General features: G+C 46.7%; 2 protein-coding genes across 2 annotated transcripts in view; both read right to left on the bottom strand.

The window, feature by feature from the left end:
* Nucleotides 1-15677, bottom strand: part of CASC3 (CASC3 exon junction complex subunit) — a 437671-nt gene that overhangs the window by 330013 nt on the left and 91981 nt on the right. The gene's annotated exons all lie outside the window — the stretch shown is intronic.
* RAPGEFL1 (Rap guanine nucleotide exchange factor like 1) overlaps nt 1-15677 on the bottom strand; it is a 65601-nt gene that overhangs the window by 26547 nt on the left and 23377 nt on the right. Inside the window, exons 2-5 of the mRNA XM_063300689.1 lie at nt 3708-3786; nt 1409-1562; nt 1088-1185; nt 274-386 (exon numbers count right to left, since the gene is read on the bottom strand). Of these exons, the coding sequence (XP_063156759.1) occupies nt 274-386; nt 1088-1185; nt 1409-1562; nt 3708-3786 (444 nt within the window). The remainder of the gene's footprint in view (nt 1-273; nt 387-1087; nt 1186-1408; nt 1563-3707; nt 3787-15677) is intronic.

Genomic DNA, 15677 nt, shown 5'->3' with positions numbered 1-15677 from the left:
TATTGATCCTGCAATATGGAAAGGGTAGGGACTCTCAACACTGGAGGAATCCTGTTCCTTCTGGACACCATTAAGGAGCTTCCTGGATTCATCACTCAGTCGAAAGACCACATTTATGGCAATGACCAGGAATGCTGCTGATTTTTGCCAGTGGCTGGATGAAATTGTACCACTACCCTCATTTGGTTCCTATGAACAAACCTTTAAAAAGAGTCCAAATGGGATTTCACTCTCCCTTCCACCCCACTGCCAAGCACACTGCTTATTACTCACTTTCATCTGATCCACGGAAGGCAACCCGAGTCTGAAGACATGAATCAATGCGCCGAAAATGTCTGAACAAAGGTTTGACTTGTTTGCTGGGCGGGTGGGTTTCTTCAGTCACTCTGTAGCCAGATGGCAAAATTTAGAAGCCAAAAGAGGAGGAAGCAACAGCATCCACAACAGCTATGGTTCACACAGCTCACTGAACCACAAACTACCCAATCACATTTTAAATCAGCATGTTGCACAAATTCAGCCAATGTGGTTAGTTTATGATTCAGTGTGCCACGCAGACCCCCACATGTGATTGAGTAAGCCAAAGTTAAATTAACATTGAATAAGTAGGACATGAAAATTCAACACGATGAATGATATGGTTTGACTGACTCCGGCTCAGCATATTATTATTCAGGTTTGAAAACCATGATTTATGGTTAAGGGCCTTTCCCCACAGTAGAGGTGTTACATGTGAATCCCTAGCAGCACCGATCATTATTCAAGTCATTGCATTCTGGACCAGTTGGTTTCCAGGTGATTTTCAAAGGTGATTTTCAAATGTAGAGTGCATTGCAATAGTCTAGACAAGATACAACTGTAAGTAGAGCTTCCAGATCCAGATAAGATTGTAACTAGCACACAAGATGTAATTATGCAAAGGCCCTCTTAGTCACAGCTTCCACCTGCTTCTTAAGCAAGAAATGGGAATCCAGGAGGACCCTCATATTATGAACAGGCTTCCACAACCACTACTACTCTCTCTTGCTGGGATTAAGCCCAAATGGGAACCAAAACTCTACCATCCATGTTGCCATTTTTAACTTACTTGAGTTCCACTGTCTCCACAAGCTGATGTAATTTCAGGATTTCATCTTCCAGTTTGTGGTAGAGGGATGCATCTTTCATGATCAGCAAATACAGATCCTGAAAGAAAAGAGAAAGTTGCTTGGGCCAAACAATATCTAACTGCCTAAGCAAAGGAATAGCAACTACTGCCAACAGTATCTACCGAGGCATGAAGACCTGCCTCCTTAGACATATGAAATAACATTTAGGAAAAGAATGACTGGGATCTTGTAATCTAGCCACATTCATTTCTTATTTAGCAAGGTCTCATGAAAGCAGGGCTAGAACAGCTCTGGTATACCTTGATGACTTTGCCAGCTTTCTCTTCTTCTTGCAGGATCCCCTTGAACGTCTCAAGGAAGTGCAGTAAAATTATCAAAACTGCTCGCTTCCGGTGCACAGCTTCATCTTCTTTCCAACATGGTGGTGACGGGATTGCTGATGCCGTCATGAAGGTAACCAGAGGCAGGTTAAGGTAAATCCATAGCACTGGGTTTCAGGAAACAACAAACAATGGGAAGGGAGAAAGTATCCCAGATGACAGGTCTGGGGATGAAGTGGAATTAATCTGAGTCCAGATGGTAATAAGAAAAACCAAAAGAATTTTGCACTACTAGGTTGTGGATCTTAATTTAATGTGTCAGTTTATGTATATTCCAAATAATCACAAAACTGTAAAGGCATGCAAAACATTTGAAATTCTGAACATTTTGAGCTTAAAACTCTCCATTTCAATCTAAAAAAAAAAAGATGTTCCAAACTTATCAGAAGTGTGTTCTGACCCTTCCATGCCCAGAACTGTCTCTGATAAATGGGGATGGTGTGGCTGGAATACTCTTGGAAAGATTGGAATACCCTGTTTCAAACTCAGAACAGTTTCTGAAATTCAAATGAAGGGGTGGGGAATACAGCTTAAAACATCTCAAATTCGAAACATGCCGCCACAAAACTGTCTACCAAGGATTCCAGTTGACATTAGGCAGGGAGCAGCTCAATTGCTGAATGCTGACCAAGAGATCTGGGTTTAAACTGCCATTCAGCCTCCTAGCTCTCTGGCTCATTTTGGGCTAATACAGCCTTTCTTAACTTCTCTTGATATATTGGCCCTATATACCATCCAGAATTTCCAGTTAACATTGCCCTGCAAACCGGCAATTCTGAGAGCGGTAGGTCTATCACATCAGGAGTGCACCAGGGCAGGGAAGCTTAACTTAATTCATTGGGTTGATGCTACAAAATAAAATGGGGAGCAAGGGCTGTACAAAATAACTGAGTTTGTTGGAAGACTGGAAGCAATAAAAATGTACAGTAAGTAACAACTGCCTCCATCTAATGATTGTCCTAGCATCCCTGTTTGTTTAAGTTCAATTCTTCTGTAAGGAAATAAGAACATATTTCCAGATCATAGGTACAGAAAGCAGATAAAAAATAGAAGAGGCAGTTGAAACAGCTCATATGAGCAGGTAAGGTCTCATTGCATTACAACCCTAAGAAAACACAGCTGGGCTGACAGGTACATGTGTGTCTTTGCGCTGTCACTGGTAACTCACAAAACCAGAGAAAGTAGCATGCCATGTATGTACACATACCCTTAATCCATCAGTATCCATATTGATATGGAGAAGATGGCAGGGGCTGTGTAACAGGGAAGAGCAGTTTAATTGCTACTTGTTGACTGAAAACAATAAAGTTCATTCAAACTCTAGGCTTTTCAGAGGGTGTCTTATGCTATCTTAATAGGACAGATCTGCATGACAAGTTCTGTCTCTAGGTAAGTTCCACAAAGGTGCCAAAAAAAGATTAAAATGACAGTCCCTCACATGTTTCCTAGGAAGAAAACCTCATTGAACAGAGTGAAGCCTGTATCTAAATAAGAGTGCAATTGAATTGTTTATGCTGATAGCACTCTCTTAAGGATAAGCTGAAGAGAGGGCTATAAGGATATGTGCAGCCCATATTTCACAAATCACACAGAATTAAAAGAACAGGTGGCTTGATACCATTGTATCAGCATTTTCCTATTCTCCTTAAGCAACAGCCAATAAAGTAGAAAAGGAAGACAGTAATACTGTATAACATCATTTTTTTCAGTGATTTGCTAGCAGAATAAAATGTGAAAAGGTCAGTCGTCCCTTACAATGTATTATTCAAACTTTAAAGGCCATTTTTGCTAAGACTTTTCAGTAAGCTTCCTTGAGAACAGCTGCTTTTTAAAAAATGCTAATTACCCTCTTATGTAACTCATTTAGCATCATTTCTTCAGCAGCTTCTAGCCATACTCTACCAAGGTTAAGGGGTACTAAAATCATACAGCTGTGGGCAGTAAAATCCCATTTGTTGACTCCTAATATTTTACCCGGTGCTGCTCACATATTTTCAATTCATAATGACTAGAAATATGTTTTTAAAATGAGAACTATAGCTGAAATTCTCAGGAAGTTAACCCAAACATCTGAGAACCAATTCTGCAATAGCACAGGGTAGAATAACAAAATGCAACAAGAACCAAGAATATGGAAATATGGAAAGTGAGATGGACATTTTTCTCCAGCCTTCCTTCCTCTTAAAGGCACTTCTCCAAAAGTCTGCAGGAAGGATATTGTTGGTACAGCTGATGCAGGAACTGCTCCGTGGGCATGAACAGTGAATGGGTAAGGACAATGTCATCTAGGAGGATGTCTAAGAAAAGACAAAAAATGGGGAGGAAAAAGAGATTACAATGCAGCCCAACTCAGGGTACAAGGCAATGCCAATGGCAAAGAACTTGACAGCTCTTTCCTTGATTGGCTCAATAAGATAGGACACACAAGGAGCCACATGGACACTCTTTGCAAGTGGCCAACCCAAATCCAATAAGCATTATTAGCTTGTCTCACTGTTTGTGCTGTGCCATGGCTGGCTGATTTTAGACCATTGATGTATTCACTCTCTTTCAGAATCAACACATTTTATTGCCGAAGATAGTATTTTATAAATAAATGTAAGAAACATGAGCACCTGTACATACCCAGCATGAGTGTGTAATGTAATGATGGCGGGGCAGGAGACTCTGGCCCTGGAGAAGGGGGAGGGCAATGCTGCAGCAGTTTATGTGAACCAAGATACTGTATTGACCTTGGGTCTGTTGGTGGGTGGCCATTTCATGGAGAGTTTACAGAGCCCTGAACTTTGGTCTCGAGGACCAACCCTAGTTCTATGTCTCTGTTCTTCTGTGCTTGTAATGTGGACAGAAAAGGCTCTTGAGAAAGGCAGAACTGTCAGTTACCACCTTCATATCAGTCTTTGCTGAATGTGATAGTCCTCCAGGTGTATGGACTTCGATTTTAAGAATTCCCCAGCCAGAACTTAAACTTGCAGAATATGCAGCAATGGCAAAATTAACAGTATATATACATAACAGAAGTGTAATTAAATTTAAGCAAGAATGGTTTCCATATGTACTATACATCACACAGCAAGGCAAATACAAACACTTAGAGTATGGTTTCTAAAGTTTATGTTTATAAATAGTGTAAATCAGTTGGTTTACAAAGGGGGAAGTCAGAAGCGAAATACTTATTTATACTATATTTAGTAGGATTTTTTCTCTCTCTCTCTCCTTAATTTTTCCCCCTCTTTTTTAACATTTACAAAAAATATAGTGGAGATTTTGATACTAAGCTCAAAAATATATATGTATGTGTGTGTGTGTGTGTATACACACACACACACAAACACAATGCAATGGATTGATACTGTCACAGGAACAATGGATGCAAACATTGGAACAGGCATATGGCGCACGATTGAACAGCATTTCGTTCTGTTACACATTGGGTGGCCATGAGTCGTAAACAACTCAACAGCAACTAAGAGCAACAACAGTACATACATACCTACAGTGTGTGTGTGTGTGTGTGTGTGTACTCACACACCGTAAAAATAACTCAGTGTACTTTGTCCAGTATGGTTAATCTTTTGTTAATGTTATACTGAGCATTAATTGTATAACTTGTTCACTTCTCAGTAATGTATCTTTTGAAATTATATCTTTGTTCTAAATAAATAAATAAAATAATAAAGAAGAATTTCCCGGCCAGCATGACCATTGCCAAGAGTTGAAGTTCACTCATCTAGAGAGCTCCGGAGTAGGAATTACTACCTCAAGCCATCAGAATTAAGGCATATTCCTAGTAACTTGTATTATGATTTATTTTTTTAAAAGGGTCTCTGAGCATGTATAGAGAATAGTTGTGCAATGCTACTGAATAAATATTTAACTAGCTTCCAGAGAGCCACTTTGGTGTAGCAGTTAAGGCACCAGGCTAGAAACTGGGTGTCAGGCTCTGCCTGCTACCCAATAAAGCGCAGACTCTAATGTAGGCTTTAGGTTCTGGCTTTAATTGAGTATAGAATGCATGCCTTAGGAAAAGCTGAGAGTGAGTGGAGCGCGCCGGAACGGGATTTAAATAGCCCGCGCCGGTCAGTGCTCCACTCTGGGTGTGCCCCGAGCCCCGATTGTCCCGTTGCCGGTGGGTGAGGGGTCATGGAGCCCCCTCCTGTACCTCGGGTGGTTTCTTGATCGGTTTCCCCGGCCGGAGATGGGTCATTGCCGGGCGATTAGGTCCATGATTCTTTTTGACAGCTTGGGCGTGCCTCATGGTCGGGTGTTGTCAATTACCTTCTTTGCAACATTGTATCTCTTCCTTCCACATCTCTGGCTAGAGTCGTTACTTTGTTGCCAGCACCTGTTGCTCTGTTTTGTTAACCAGTTGCCTTTTCCCTTAATCCCCCGGCACCCATTTCCCTGTATTGTTATGTGAGTCGTTGCGCTGTCACAAGCATCGCAACAGTGATCATGACATACTGCCCCCCTTTTGGAAGGTTAAGCCGCGGGTTTTGCAGGGTAGGCGGTGTGGAATGTGCGGACCAGGTCAGGAGCCTGAACGTGACGGGCAGCGACCCATTCAGGGTGTGGAAAGTGTTTCCACTTTACGAAGTATTGGAGGGAGCCCCGCTGCTTGCGGGAGTCAAGCATCTCTTTTACCTCAAAGTGTTGCTGTCCGTCTATCATCACAGGCAGTGGGGGGGGGGACGTGCGTGGGCACCACCGGGAGGGATCACTCGCCGGCTTAAGTAAGCTACAGTGAAATACCGGGTGCGGTCTCTTTAAATTATGTGGCAGGTCCAGGCGCACCGTGACTGGGTTCACTATTTGTGTCACCCGGAATGGTCCAATATACTTGGGGCCCAGCTTCTTTGACGGTTGCGGTGACTTTATGAATTTGGTAGACAGATAGACCATGTCTCCCACCTGACATGTTGGTTGCTGTCACCGGTGCTTGTTCGCTTGCGTTTTGTATGCTGTTTGTGCTTCTTTAAGCACGTCCTTGATGACCGGCCAGGAGTCTGCGATTTTCTTACCCCAATCACAAGCGGCCATTGTTGGGGACGGAGGCTGAGGTAGTTCTGGGATGGGGACGAACTCTCGACCCGACACCACCTCAAATGGGTTTCTTCTGGTGCTCTGGTGTATTGCGTTGTTGTATGCGACCTCTGCAAACGGGAGGAGGTCGACCCAGTCGTCTTGGTGATAGTTTATATAAGAGCGGAGGAATTGCTCCAGTGTGGCATTAAGGATCTCTGTGGCGCCGTCTGTCTGGGGATGCCAGGCAGTTGACAGGGCTTGTTGGGTACCGATCAGTTTTAAAAAAGCCCGCCAAAACCTCGAGGTGAATTGTGTGCCCCTATCGGTCACCAAGCGGGAGGAGCATCCATGTAGGCGGTACACGTGGACTAGGAACAGTTTCGCCAGCTGTTGGGCTGACGGAATCGAGGCGCAGGGGATGAAATGCGCTTGTTTAGAAAAATAGTCTTTTACCACCCAAATGACCGTTTTCTTTAGGCTGGGCGGTAAGTCGACTATGAAGTCCATTGAGATTTCCTCCCAAGGGCAGGAGGGCTCCACTACAGGTTGCAGCAGCCCCTGGGGTTTGCTTGTTGGTCATTTGGCCATCGCGCACACTGGGCAGGATGCCACATACGTCTTGACGTCCTTTCTCAGTGAGGGCCACCAAAACCGCCTGAGTCAGGTGCAGGGTTTTCAAGAACCCGAAATGCCCAGCCTGTTTGCTGTCATGCGATCTGTTGAGGATCGCCTGCCGTTGTGAGTTGGGTACATATAGTCTACCCTCCCCCCTTGCTAGGTCCTGGTCCATAGTAACCTTGTTGGGGTTGGCGAGGAGCCAGGGGTCAGATTTCAATGCTGTTATGAGGTCTGCCCGTATCCCACCTGGCAGTTGAGGTTGCCTGCGTCTGGTGGTGGGTTGCATCGTAGTCGTTTGTGAGGGGGGGCGGGCTGTCCCTGCGCGCGACCCCGGGTGATCGCCGCCATACCCAGCTGGGAATTGGAAAGCACCGTCCCTACAATGTCGGAGATGGGCTCCACGTCCTGGGGCAGTCGGGAGAGCGCGTCTGCCAGGAAGTTCTTTTTGCCTGATATGAACTTCAGCTGGAAGTTAAACCAGCTGAAGAACTGAGCCCATCTTATTTGCTTAGGGCTGAGGCATCGGGGCGTACGGAGCGCCTCAAGGTTGCGGTGGTCTGTCCAGACCTCAAACAGGCAGGTTGTCCCTTCCAGAAGGTGACGCCAAGCCTCCAGTGCCGCTTTAACCGCAAATGCCTCCTTTTCCCATACGTGCCATCACCTCTCCGTCTCCGAGAATTTCTTCGAGAGGTAGGCGCATGGCTTAAGGATTCCTGCGGAATCCTTTTGCAGCAGGATGGTGCCTATTGAAAAGTCAGAGGCGTCCACCTGCACCACAAAAGGTCATTCGGGGTCCGGGTGCACAAGGATTGGCTCCGCTGTAAACAGCGCTTTCAGCCTGTCAAATGCCGTTTGACAGGCGGGAGTCCAATTAAGTACGGCCCCTGGGTTTTTTACCTTGCGCGTCTCCCCGACACCCTTGGTCTTGAGCAAATCCGTTAAGGGTAGGGCTATTTCCGCGAACCCCCTCGCAAAGGACCTATAGAAATTTGCGAACCCAAGGAAGCTTTGAAGTTGGCGCCTGGTGCGTGGGCGTTCCCAACTCAAAACTGCTTGGACCTTCGCGGGGCCATTTCTACACCTTTGTCAGAGATTCTGTACCCTAGGTAGTCCAAGCACGATTTGTGGAATTCGCACTTGGACAGCTTAGCGTAGAGTTTGGCTTTTCGTAGTTTAGTGAGGACTTGCCTCACCAACCTTTCGTGTTCCTTCTGCATCCTCGTGTAGATGAGGACATCATCTAGGTACACCAGCATGCCCTTGAATAGGTGCTCATGCAGCACCTCGTTTATGAGTTGCATGAAGACCCCTGGAGCCCCCGCAAGGCCGAATGGCAGTACCTTGTATTGAAAGGAGCCCAAGGGACAGTTGAATGCCGTTTTCCACTCGTCCCCTTCCCTGATGCAGATTCTGTAATATGCTTCGCGGAGGTCGAGTTTGGAGAACACCCTGCCCTTTGACAGGTGTGTTAGCATGTCCTTCATGAGGGGTAGTGGGTATTTATTGGATAGGGAAGCAGAATTTAATCCGCGGTAATCGGTGCATAGTCTTAAGGTGCCATCCTTCTTTTCTCGAAATAGGACGGGTGCTCCAACCGGCGAGTTTGCTGGTTCTATGAAGCCCCTGGAAAGGTTCTTGTCCAAGAATTCCCGCAGAGCCGCTAATTCTCTCTGGATCATGGGGTAGATCTTGGGTTTGGGTAAGGGGACGTCTGGGAGCAGCTCAATTGTGCAGTCCGTCTTGCGGTGGGGGGGTAGTTGGTCCGCCTCCTCCTCTCCGAAGACATCTGCAAAGTCTGCATATTGCTCTGGCAGTCCTTCTAGGGGGGGGGTCATTGTCGTGGGCAACAGCCTCTGCCCTCCCCACTGTCAGAGTAGGTGGTTTGTCTGGTGTCGGTGCCTGGTAGATGCTGTCTTTGAACTTGATGGAGCATGTCCTCCAGTCGATGTGTGGGTTATTGAGTGTTAGCCATGGGATCCCCAATACTATTATGGGTTTCCCTATCTGGGTCACCACAAAGTTTATTGATTCCTTGTGGGTGCCCATTGTCAGGGTGACCATTTCGGTCCTCTGGGTGGCCGGTCTCCCTCCCGCTGTGGAGCTGTCTAGTTGGTGGAACGCCAGCGGTTTAGGGAGGGGGAAACAGGGCAGTTTGAGTGCGGTGACAATGTTGGGGTGGATCAGATTTCTGGAGCACCCAGAATCCACCAGCTTCGGCCGCAATGGCTCTAGGGCCGTAAGCGAGTTTGATTGTCCCTGCCAGGATGGAGCAGTCGTCACTCACCCTGGGGTTGTTGCGCCCCTTCTTCACCACCTGCCCAGCGGCGCGCTTAGAGCAGGTGGGGAGCGTTTCCCGCTGGCTGTTCTTGGGCGTCGCTTGCGTCCCCTGCGAGGTAGGCGTCTGCATCCTCATCCGGGGTTGCTAATGCTCCTGTCAGCCGTCTGGGGGGGGGGGGGTTGGATGGTTTGTGCGGCGTCTTCGGTGTGGGTCTGGGCAGGCGATCCGTTGCTCTGTTCATGAAGCAATCTGCCGCTCGGTGCCCCATTTTCCCGCACTTAGTGCACTGCCCGCGGGCAAGCCTCCGTTGTTGGTCTGCGTGCCAGGTTGGCCCCGGCTGTGGGACTGGTCCTCTTGTGCTGGGCGGGATTTTGTCTTCCGTAGTTGCGAGCAGGAACGTGTGCTGCGCGTGCTCTGCTTTGCCAGCTAGACAAATCCACCCGTGAAGGGAGGCCGGGTCGTCCCTGTAGAGTGCCCATTGGAGCACCTCCCGGTTGAGGCCACGTTTGAACATGTCGATCAGGGTGGCCTCTGACCATTCTGTGATTTTGCCTGCGAGGACCTTGAATTTGAGGGCGTAGTCGGCCACCGTTCTTTTGCCCTGCTGCAGTGCTAGGAGTGTGCACTTTGCCCTTTCCTTCACCAGGGGATCCTCAAAGTAATGTTTCAGCTCGGTGAGGAAGTCATGAACGTTGGTTAAGGCTGGGGCTCCGGACTCGTACATCTGTACGTACCAGTCTGCAGCCCTATCCTGGAGTCTGGTGGCCACCACCGAGATTTTGGCGGCTTCTGTGCTGAAGTAATGTCCGTATTGGGCCATGTAGTCCATCGCGTTGGTTAAGAAGAAGGACAGTTTCGTGGGGTTCCCGTCAAATTGCACGGTGAAGTCTTTTGCAAACCTCCCATGTTGCGGGTCCCCACCCCGTGGGTGTTGAAGGATGGCTCCCACTGGCCCGGGGGCACGAGCCCCTGCGGTGGAGTCTCGAGCTTGGACCCTCCCACTCAGCATTGTAGATGGGGTGGGTATGTTGCCCCGGTCCCCTCTTACCCCCTGTGCTGCCTCAGTCTTGGAGCGCTCGCTGACGATTGTTGCCAGGGACTGGAGCATGTGTTCCAGGTCTCGTACCTTGGCTTTCAGGGTCGTGTCCTCATCTGCCGCTGGCGGGGACAGGAGCAGGTGCTCAAGGTATAGTACCCAGGCTTCTAGGGCCATGATCCTGTCTGGCGTGCCCTGGTCATCTGACGTCGGTGCTGCCAGATGCTGTCCGGTACGTAGTCTTGCGCCTTCCTGCTCGGGTGTTTCGGGGTAGTGGAGCCTCCAGCTGGGATAGGGTGTTCCCGTCCGGGATCCTATTCCGTCGGCCCAAGCGAGGAGTTGTTGGTCCGTGACTTCGTCTTCCATCAGGGTTCCCCCGTCTGGGTTGGGGCTCCAGGTCTGAAACTGGGGTGCAGTGTGGGCAGGGAGGGTGTCCGCAGCTCCTGTGGGGTGCGCTGCCTCCAGCCGTCATCGGGTCGCCTCTGCCTCTTGCGGGCCGTCCTTCACGCCTCTGGTGCGAAGTGCTGGCTCCATCACTGTCCCCAGTTCTGTTTCTCGCCAGTCGGTTCCTCCCGCGGAAAAATTTTCGTCCGGTGGAGCTTGGCGATGTTGGTTTGGTGACTCTCAGCTTTATGTCAGGCTCTGCCTGCTACCCAATAAAACGCAGACTCTAATGTAGGCTTTAGGTTCTGGCTTTGAGTATAGAATGCATGCCTTAGGAAAAGCTGAGAGTGAGTGGAGCACGCTGGAACGGGATTTAAATAGCCCGCGCCAGTCAGCGCTCCACCCCTCCTTACTCCGGGTGTGCCCCGAGCCCCGATTGTCCCATTGCCGGTGGGTGAGGGGTCGTGGAGCCTCCTCCTGTGCCTCGGGTGGTTTCTTGATCGGTTTCCCCGGCCGGTGATGGGTCATTGCCGGGCGATTAGGTTCGTGATTCTTTTTGACAGCTCGGGCGTGCCTCGTGGTCGGGTGTTGTCAATTACCTTCTTTGCAACATTGTATCTCTCCCTTCCACATCTCCGGCTAGAGTCGTTACTTTGTTGCCAGCACCTGTTGCTCTGTTTTGTTAACCAGTTGCCTTTTCCCTTAATCCCCCGGCACCCATTTCCCTGTATTGTTATGTGAGTCATTGCGCTGTCACAAGCATCGCAATGGTGATCATGACACTGGGAGACCGTGAGTTCTAGTCTTAGGCACAAAGCCAGCTGGGTGACCTTGGGCCAGTCACTCTCTCTCAGCCCTGGGAAGGAGGCAATGGCAAACCACTTCCAAAAAATCTTGCCAAAAAAACTGCAGGGACTAGTTCAGGCAGTCACCAGGAGTCAACAATGACTCAAAGGCACTAAAAACAAAACAAAAAATAAAACCATAGCTTCCACATATTCCCCATGAAAAAGAAAAGGTCACAGGTCAAACAGTACAGATGAAATTCCAATCTCAAGCCTAATTCTCTCAAATGTTCTTTGGCATTTATCCTCCTTGATCACAGAGGCTGCCTTTTCAGTTCATTACTATTTAATGAATGAAGAATAATACCCCACTTCAACAGAGAAACAGACAAAAACAGAATCCAGATCAAAGCTTGATAGGAAGATATATGGCATATAAAATGAGGGGGAGCTAAATTCTGTGCAGGACCAAATTCCATTACAGGAATAGAAATCCCACTCACTTGAAGAGCATCAAGGTAGAGAAGGGTGATGAAAAAGGCACCTCTCGGCTGAGAGGAAGTGGGTATCAAGCACAGGAGGTGCCTTTGAATTTCAGCACCTGGTCTTAGGAATCCTGGACCCATCATCACCTCTGGGGAGGCATCCTAAGACTTCCTGCAGGCATGTGATCTATACAGGCCTTTTTATTCTTCCAGGCTTTTAACCTTTGTAAACCAACATATTTATCACCTTTATCACCTCTCAGCTATGTTTTATCTGCTGTTTACTTTGTTTTGCTATTGATTTTATGCAAAGGTTAATTTCATTCTATTGTGGACCATCCTGGGAGTATATATGCTGAGGCAGGGACTCTAAATCCAATGGTAAATAAATAAATGATAAATAAAAAGTAGCCCCAGTCATTGCAGCATCCTACAGTTCAATTCATATGGTCCTCGTCCAGAACCATGTCCTAAATTGAGGCATTCTGGATTTTTCTAGCCACTAGCTTGAGGGAGGCTGTGCCATAGGATACCAAAAGCTCGGGTCAGAAAACACTTTTCCTTGTTGCTTGACAACATGCTTACACAGCAGCTAATTAGTTCTGCACCATGGCTGAACACTGACATTATCTGTATTTTAAGCTTCAAAGAAATCAGGAATTAACCTTTTCTTTGCCTCCCTCATCATGGTTTTAACATTTCTCATGCCACTTTATCCTGGAAATTCTCCACCCCCCTACCTGCTTTTACTTTATTGGTGCAAGGGCACAGATGCCAAGCAGTACGTGTCTGTCTTCTACATTCTATGCATTTTTAAAAACTTCTTGGCACCTAATACAAATAGGAACTGCGGGCTTCTTTGAAGTATTAAATGGGATGGGATGGGATGGGATGGGATGGGATGGGATGGGATGGGATGGGATGGGAAGAGATGGGAAGGGATGGGATGGGATGGGATGGGATGGGATGGGAAGGGAAGGGAAGGGAAGGGAAGGGATGGGATGGGATGGGATGGGATGGGATGGGATGGGATGGCTTAGAAATGTGCAACGATGAGAAGATAATGAGCCCTTTGTCAGTACTAAATTTATAATCCTGACCCACACACCCAGTGAGGGTGCTCTCTGCATCAAATGCAAAGGGCCCGTAGGGCCAGTGGGAGCTTTCTTTCCAAAGCAAATAACACCTACAGGGGTGGGCATGGGGAATTCAGATCAGGATCACTTTGGGTAGGGAAATAGCTATATCCGCTCCCACTCACAATCTGAAGTGGCTACTATTTATTCTAAGAAAAACAACCATATCAATACTAATCTTCCATAATTACAGCCATTCTTGTTTTGTGGCCCCAGTGTAACTTAACGGGACTGAATTCTATCCCATGTTGGCTGGGCTCACAGAACACACATAACTGAGATAATGTATGAATCTATTTCCTGGGATTGCATAATATATTGAAGGACAGGCTGACCAAATCATACAACATGTGTTCACGCAATACTGTATGCCAAACTACCCACACACACACACACACACACAATCAAGGTTAAAATGAAGCAAGTATATCACATCTTGTAAAGTATCTTTAGCTGCTCTCTCCATGTCATTCATAATTTTATAAAATTCATTCACTTCCTCTGGCTCTACTCTTACTGCTTTGTTGTCTGTCTAAATCTGCACAGGACTTATTTAAAGTTACAAAGAGGCATGATGCTATCTTTTTTCTGTAAACAGACCTAGGGCATATCAGAAATGGTCCTGAAACAAGTATCAACATAAAGATATTTTCCAGGATCAAAGTTCATATCCCTTGAATACGCTCCACAATTTCAACATTTATCCATATACATGCAACATTTCATTACGACACCATGGCACTCCACCCAGCTCAGTCCAAAGGTACTTAACTGGCATGAGAAGATACACAAATGCCTCTAAAACATGAAAAGGACAGTCCTTCCTTAAAGCGTACGCCAGAAGGTAAAGAGAGCATATAGCTCATTTGTCTACAGCCTCTCAGTTTTAGGCCTATTCCATACGGCCTGCCATTACTGTCTAATTTAGAGTTATTAATCTTACCATTTTGAACAAGTGGAACCTGCAACAAAACATTGCAATGTGCTCCTCCCTTTTTTCCTTTCCCCAAAGAGTCAGCGGCATGCTCAGTCTATATTGCTCTTTTGAGAGTTCCTTGACTCCTGGGTCTTTCCCCGCAAGCTAAGTATTTTTGGTCCTTCTGAAATTCAGTATGTTTTACCCCTCCCTCCTCCCCACCCAGGCCTGTTGATTCCTTCCTCTTGTATGTAGGTAGTGGTACTTCTGTTGCATAGGAGTCACACTTGGAGAAGGAATTCACTTTCAGGGCTCATCTGCACATCCTGCTTTTTGCAGCATGAAGACAGTTCAACCTTTTCCAGGGACATGTCCTGGGAGACTAATCATCCTATCAGAAGGAGCGTGCAATGAATCGGAAAAAATTACGGTTAAATAAATAATGAAGATGAAGACCCAAATCCCCAGCAATGTCCCACCACAGGTTCAGGAAGAGTGACTAGAAATTGGTCTTCTTGCTGGTCACTGACACTGGATGGGAGGAGAAAAAATGACAGATAATCCACCAATCGTTGCCCTGAAACTACCCTTCATTATTTTGTGGGAGGGCAGTAATCCTACCTGCCTTGTGGCTAAGGTACCCTAAAGGTATGCTGTGGTGGCAGTACAATTTTTGTAGAATTGTTTTTCTTTTGACTCAAGGATGGGAGGAAAGCCCATTAAGGTGACCGGGAGGAAGAGCCCTTGGTAAGTATTCTGCATATGCTCGTAGCCCATGAAGTCAAAGTGCCCAGATAGGTTTGAACTGTTAATGCAAAAGCCAATATAGATCCGACATGAGTTGCACCAAATGCCTCTCTGTACAGATTTGGGGAGGGGGCTGCTTTACTTTAAAGCGGTTCTAGAATAGTTCAAATTTGATCAGAACGGCTGGAGAGGGGAAAAAAACCTATGCTGTTCCTTGTGTTGAGGGGAAAACAGCTGGGAGGAGGAAGATTTTGGTATGGAAAACAGTTTGTTGGAAAGTTTCTGTCCTTACAGGAACGAAAGTAGCTTGGAAGAATAGTATGAGAGAATAAAAGTGACAAAGAAAACAATCCCCAGAAAAAGGATTAAGAGAATAAACATCTCTTCCCCTCTGCTACATCTTCATTTCAGAGCCCTTTGTAACTGCATGCAAATAGGAAAAAAATTAAAAGCACTGAGAAATACGCCTTGCCTCCTACATCACATCTGTTTGATGTTCAGCCAACAAAGAACAAATCATTTCAGCGTACAAATAACATTGGTGCCCAAAGCTTTATAAGCATCCGTCCCTTAAACTTTTCAATTAACATTAAGCCAACGCTTCACTTCCACAAGGTTAGGGATTCAAAGCAGTCTCTGTCTCTGCATCTTGGTTCCTTGCAGCACCTAGTGGATTTGGCTCTTGAAGAAGAGGGAGAGAGAAGAAATTAATTTGAAAATGAAGCCCCTCTTGTAACCAATGGATTTATATTACAAAAAGAAGCAGCAAGCTGCAGCT

Source organism: Candoia aspera, chromosome 4 (assembly GCF_035149785.1).
Source record: "Candoia aspera isolate rCanAsp1 chromosome 4, rCanAsp1.hap2, whole genome shotgun sequence".
Taxonomy (NCBI): Eukaryota; Metazoa; Chordata; class Lepidosauria; order Squamata; family Boidae; genus Candoia; species Candoia aspera.
The sequence above is the reverse complement of the archived record's forward strand: the minus strand, read 5'-3'. Positions and strand labels throughout refer to the sequence as shown.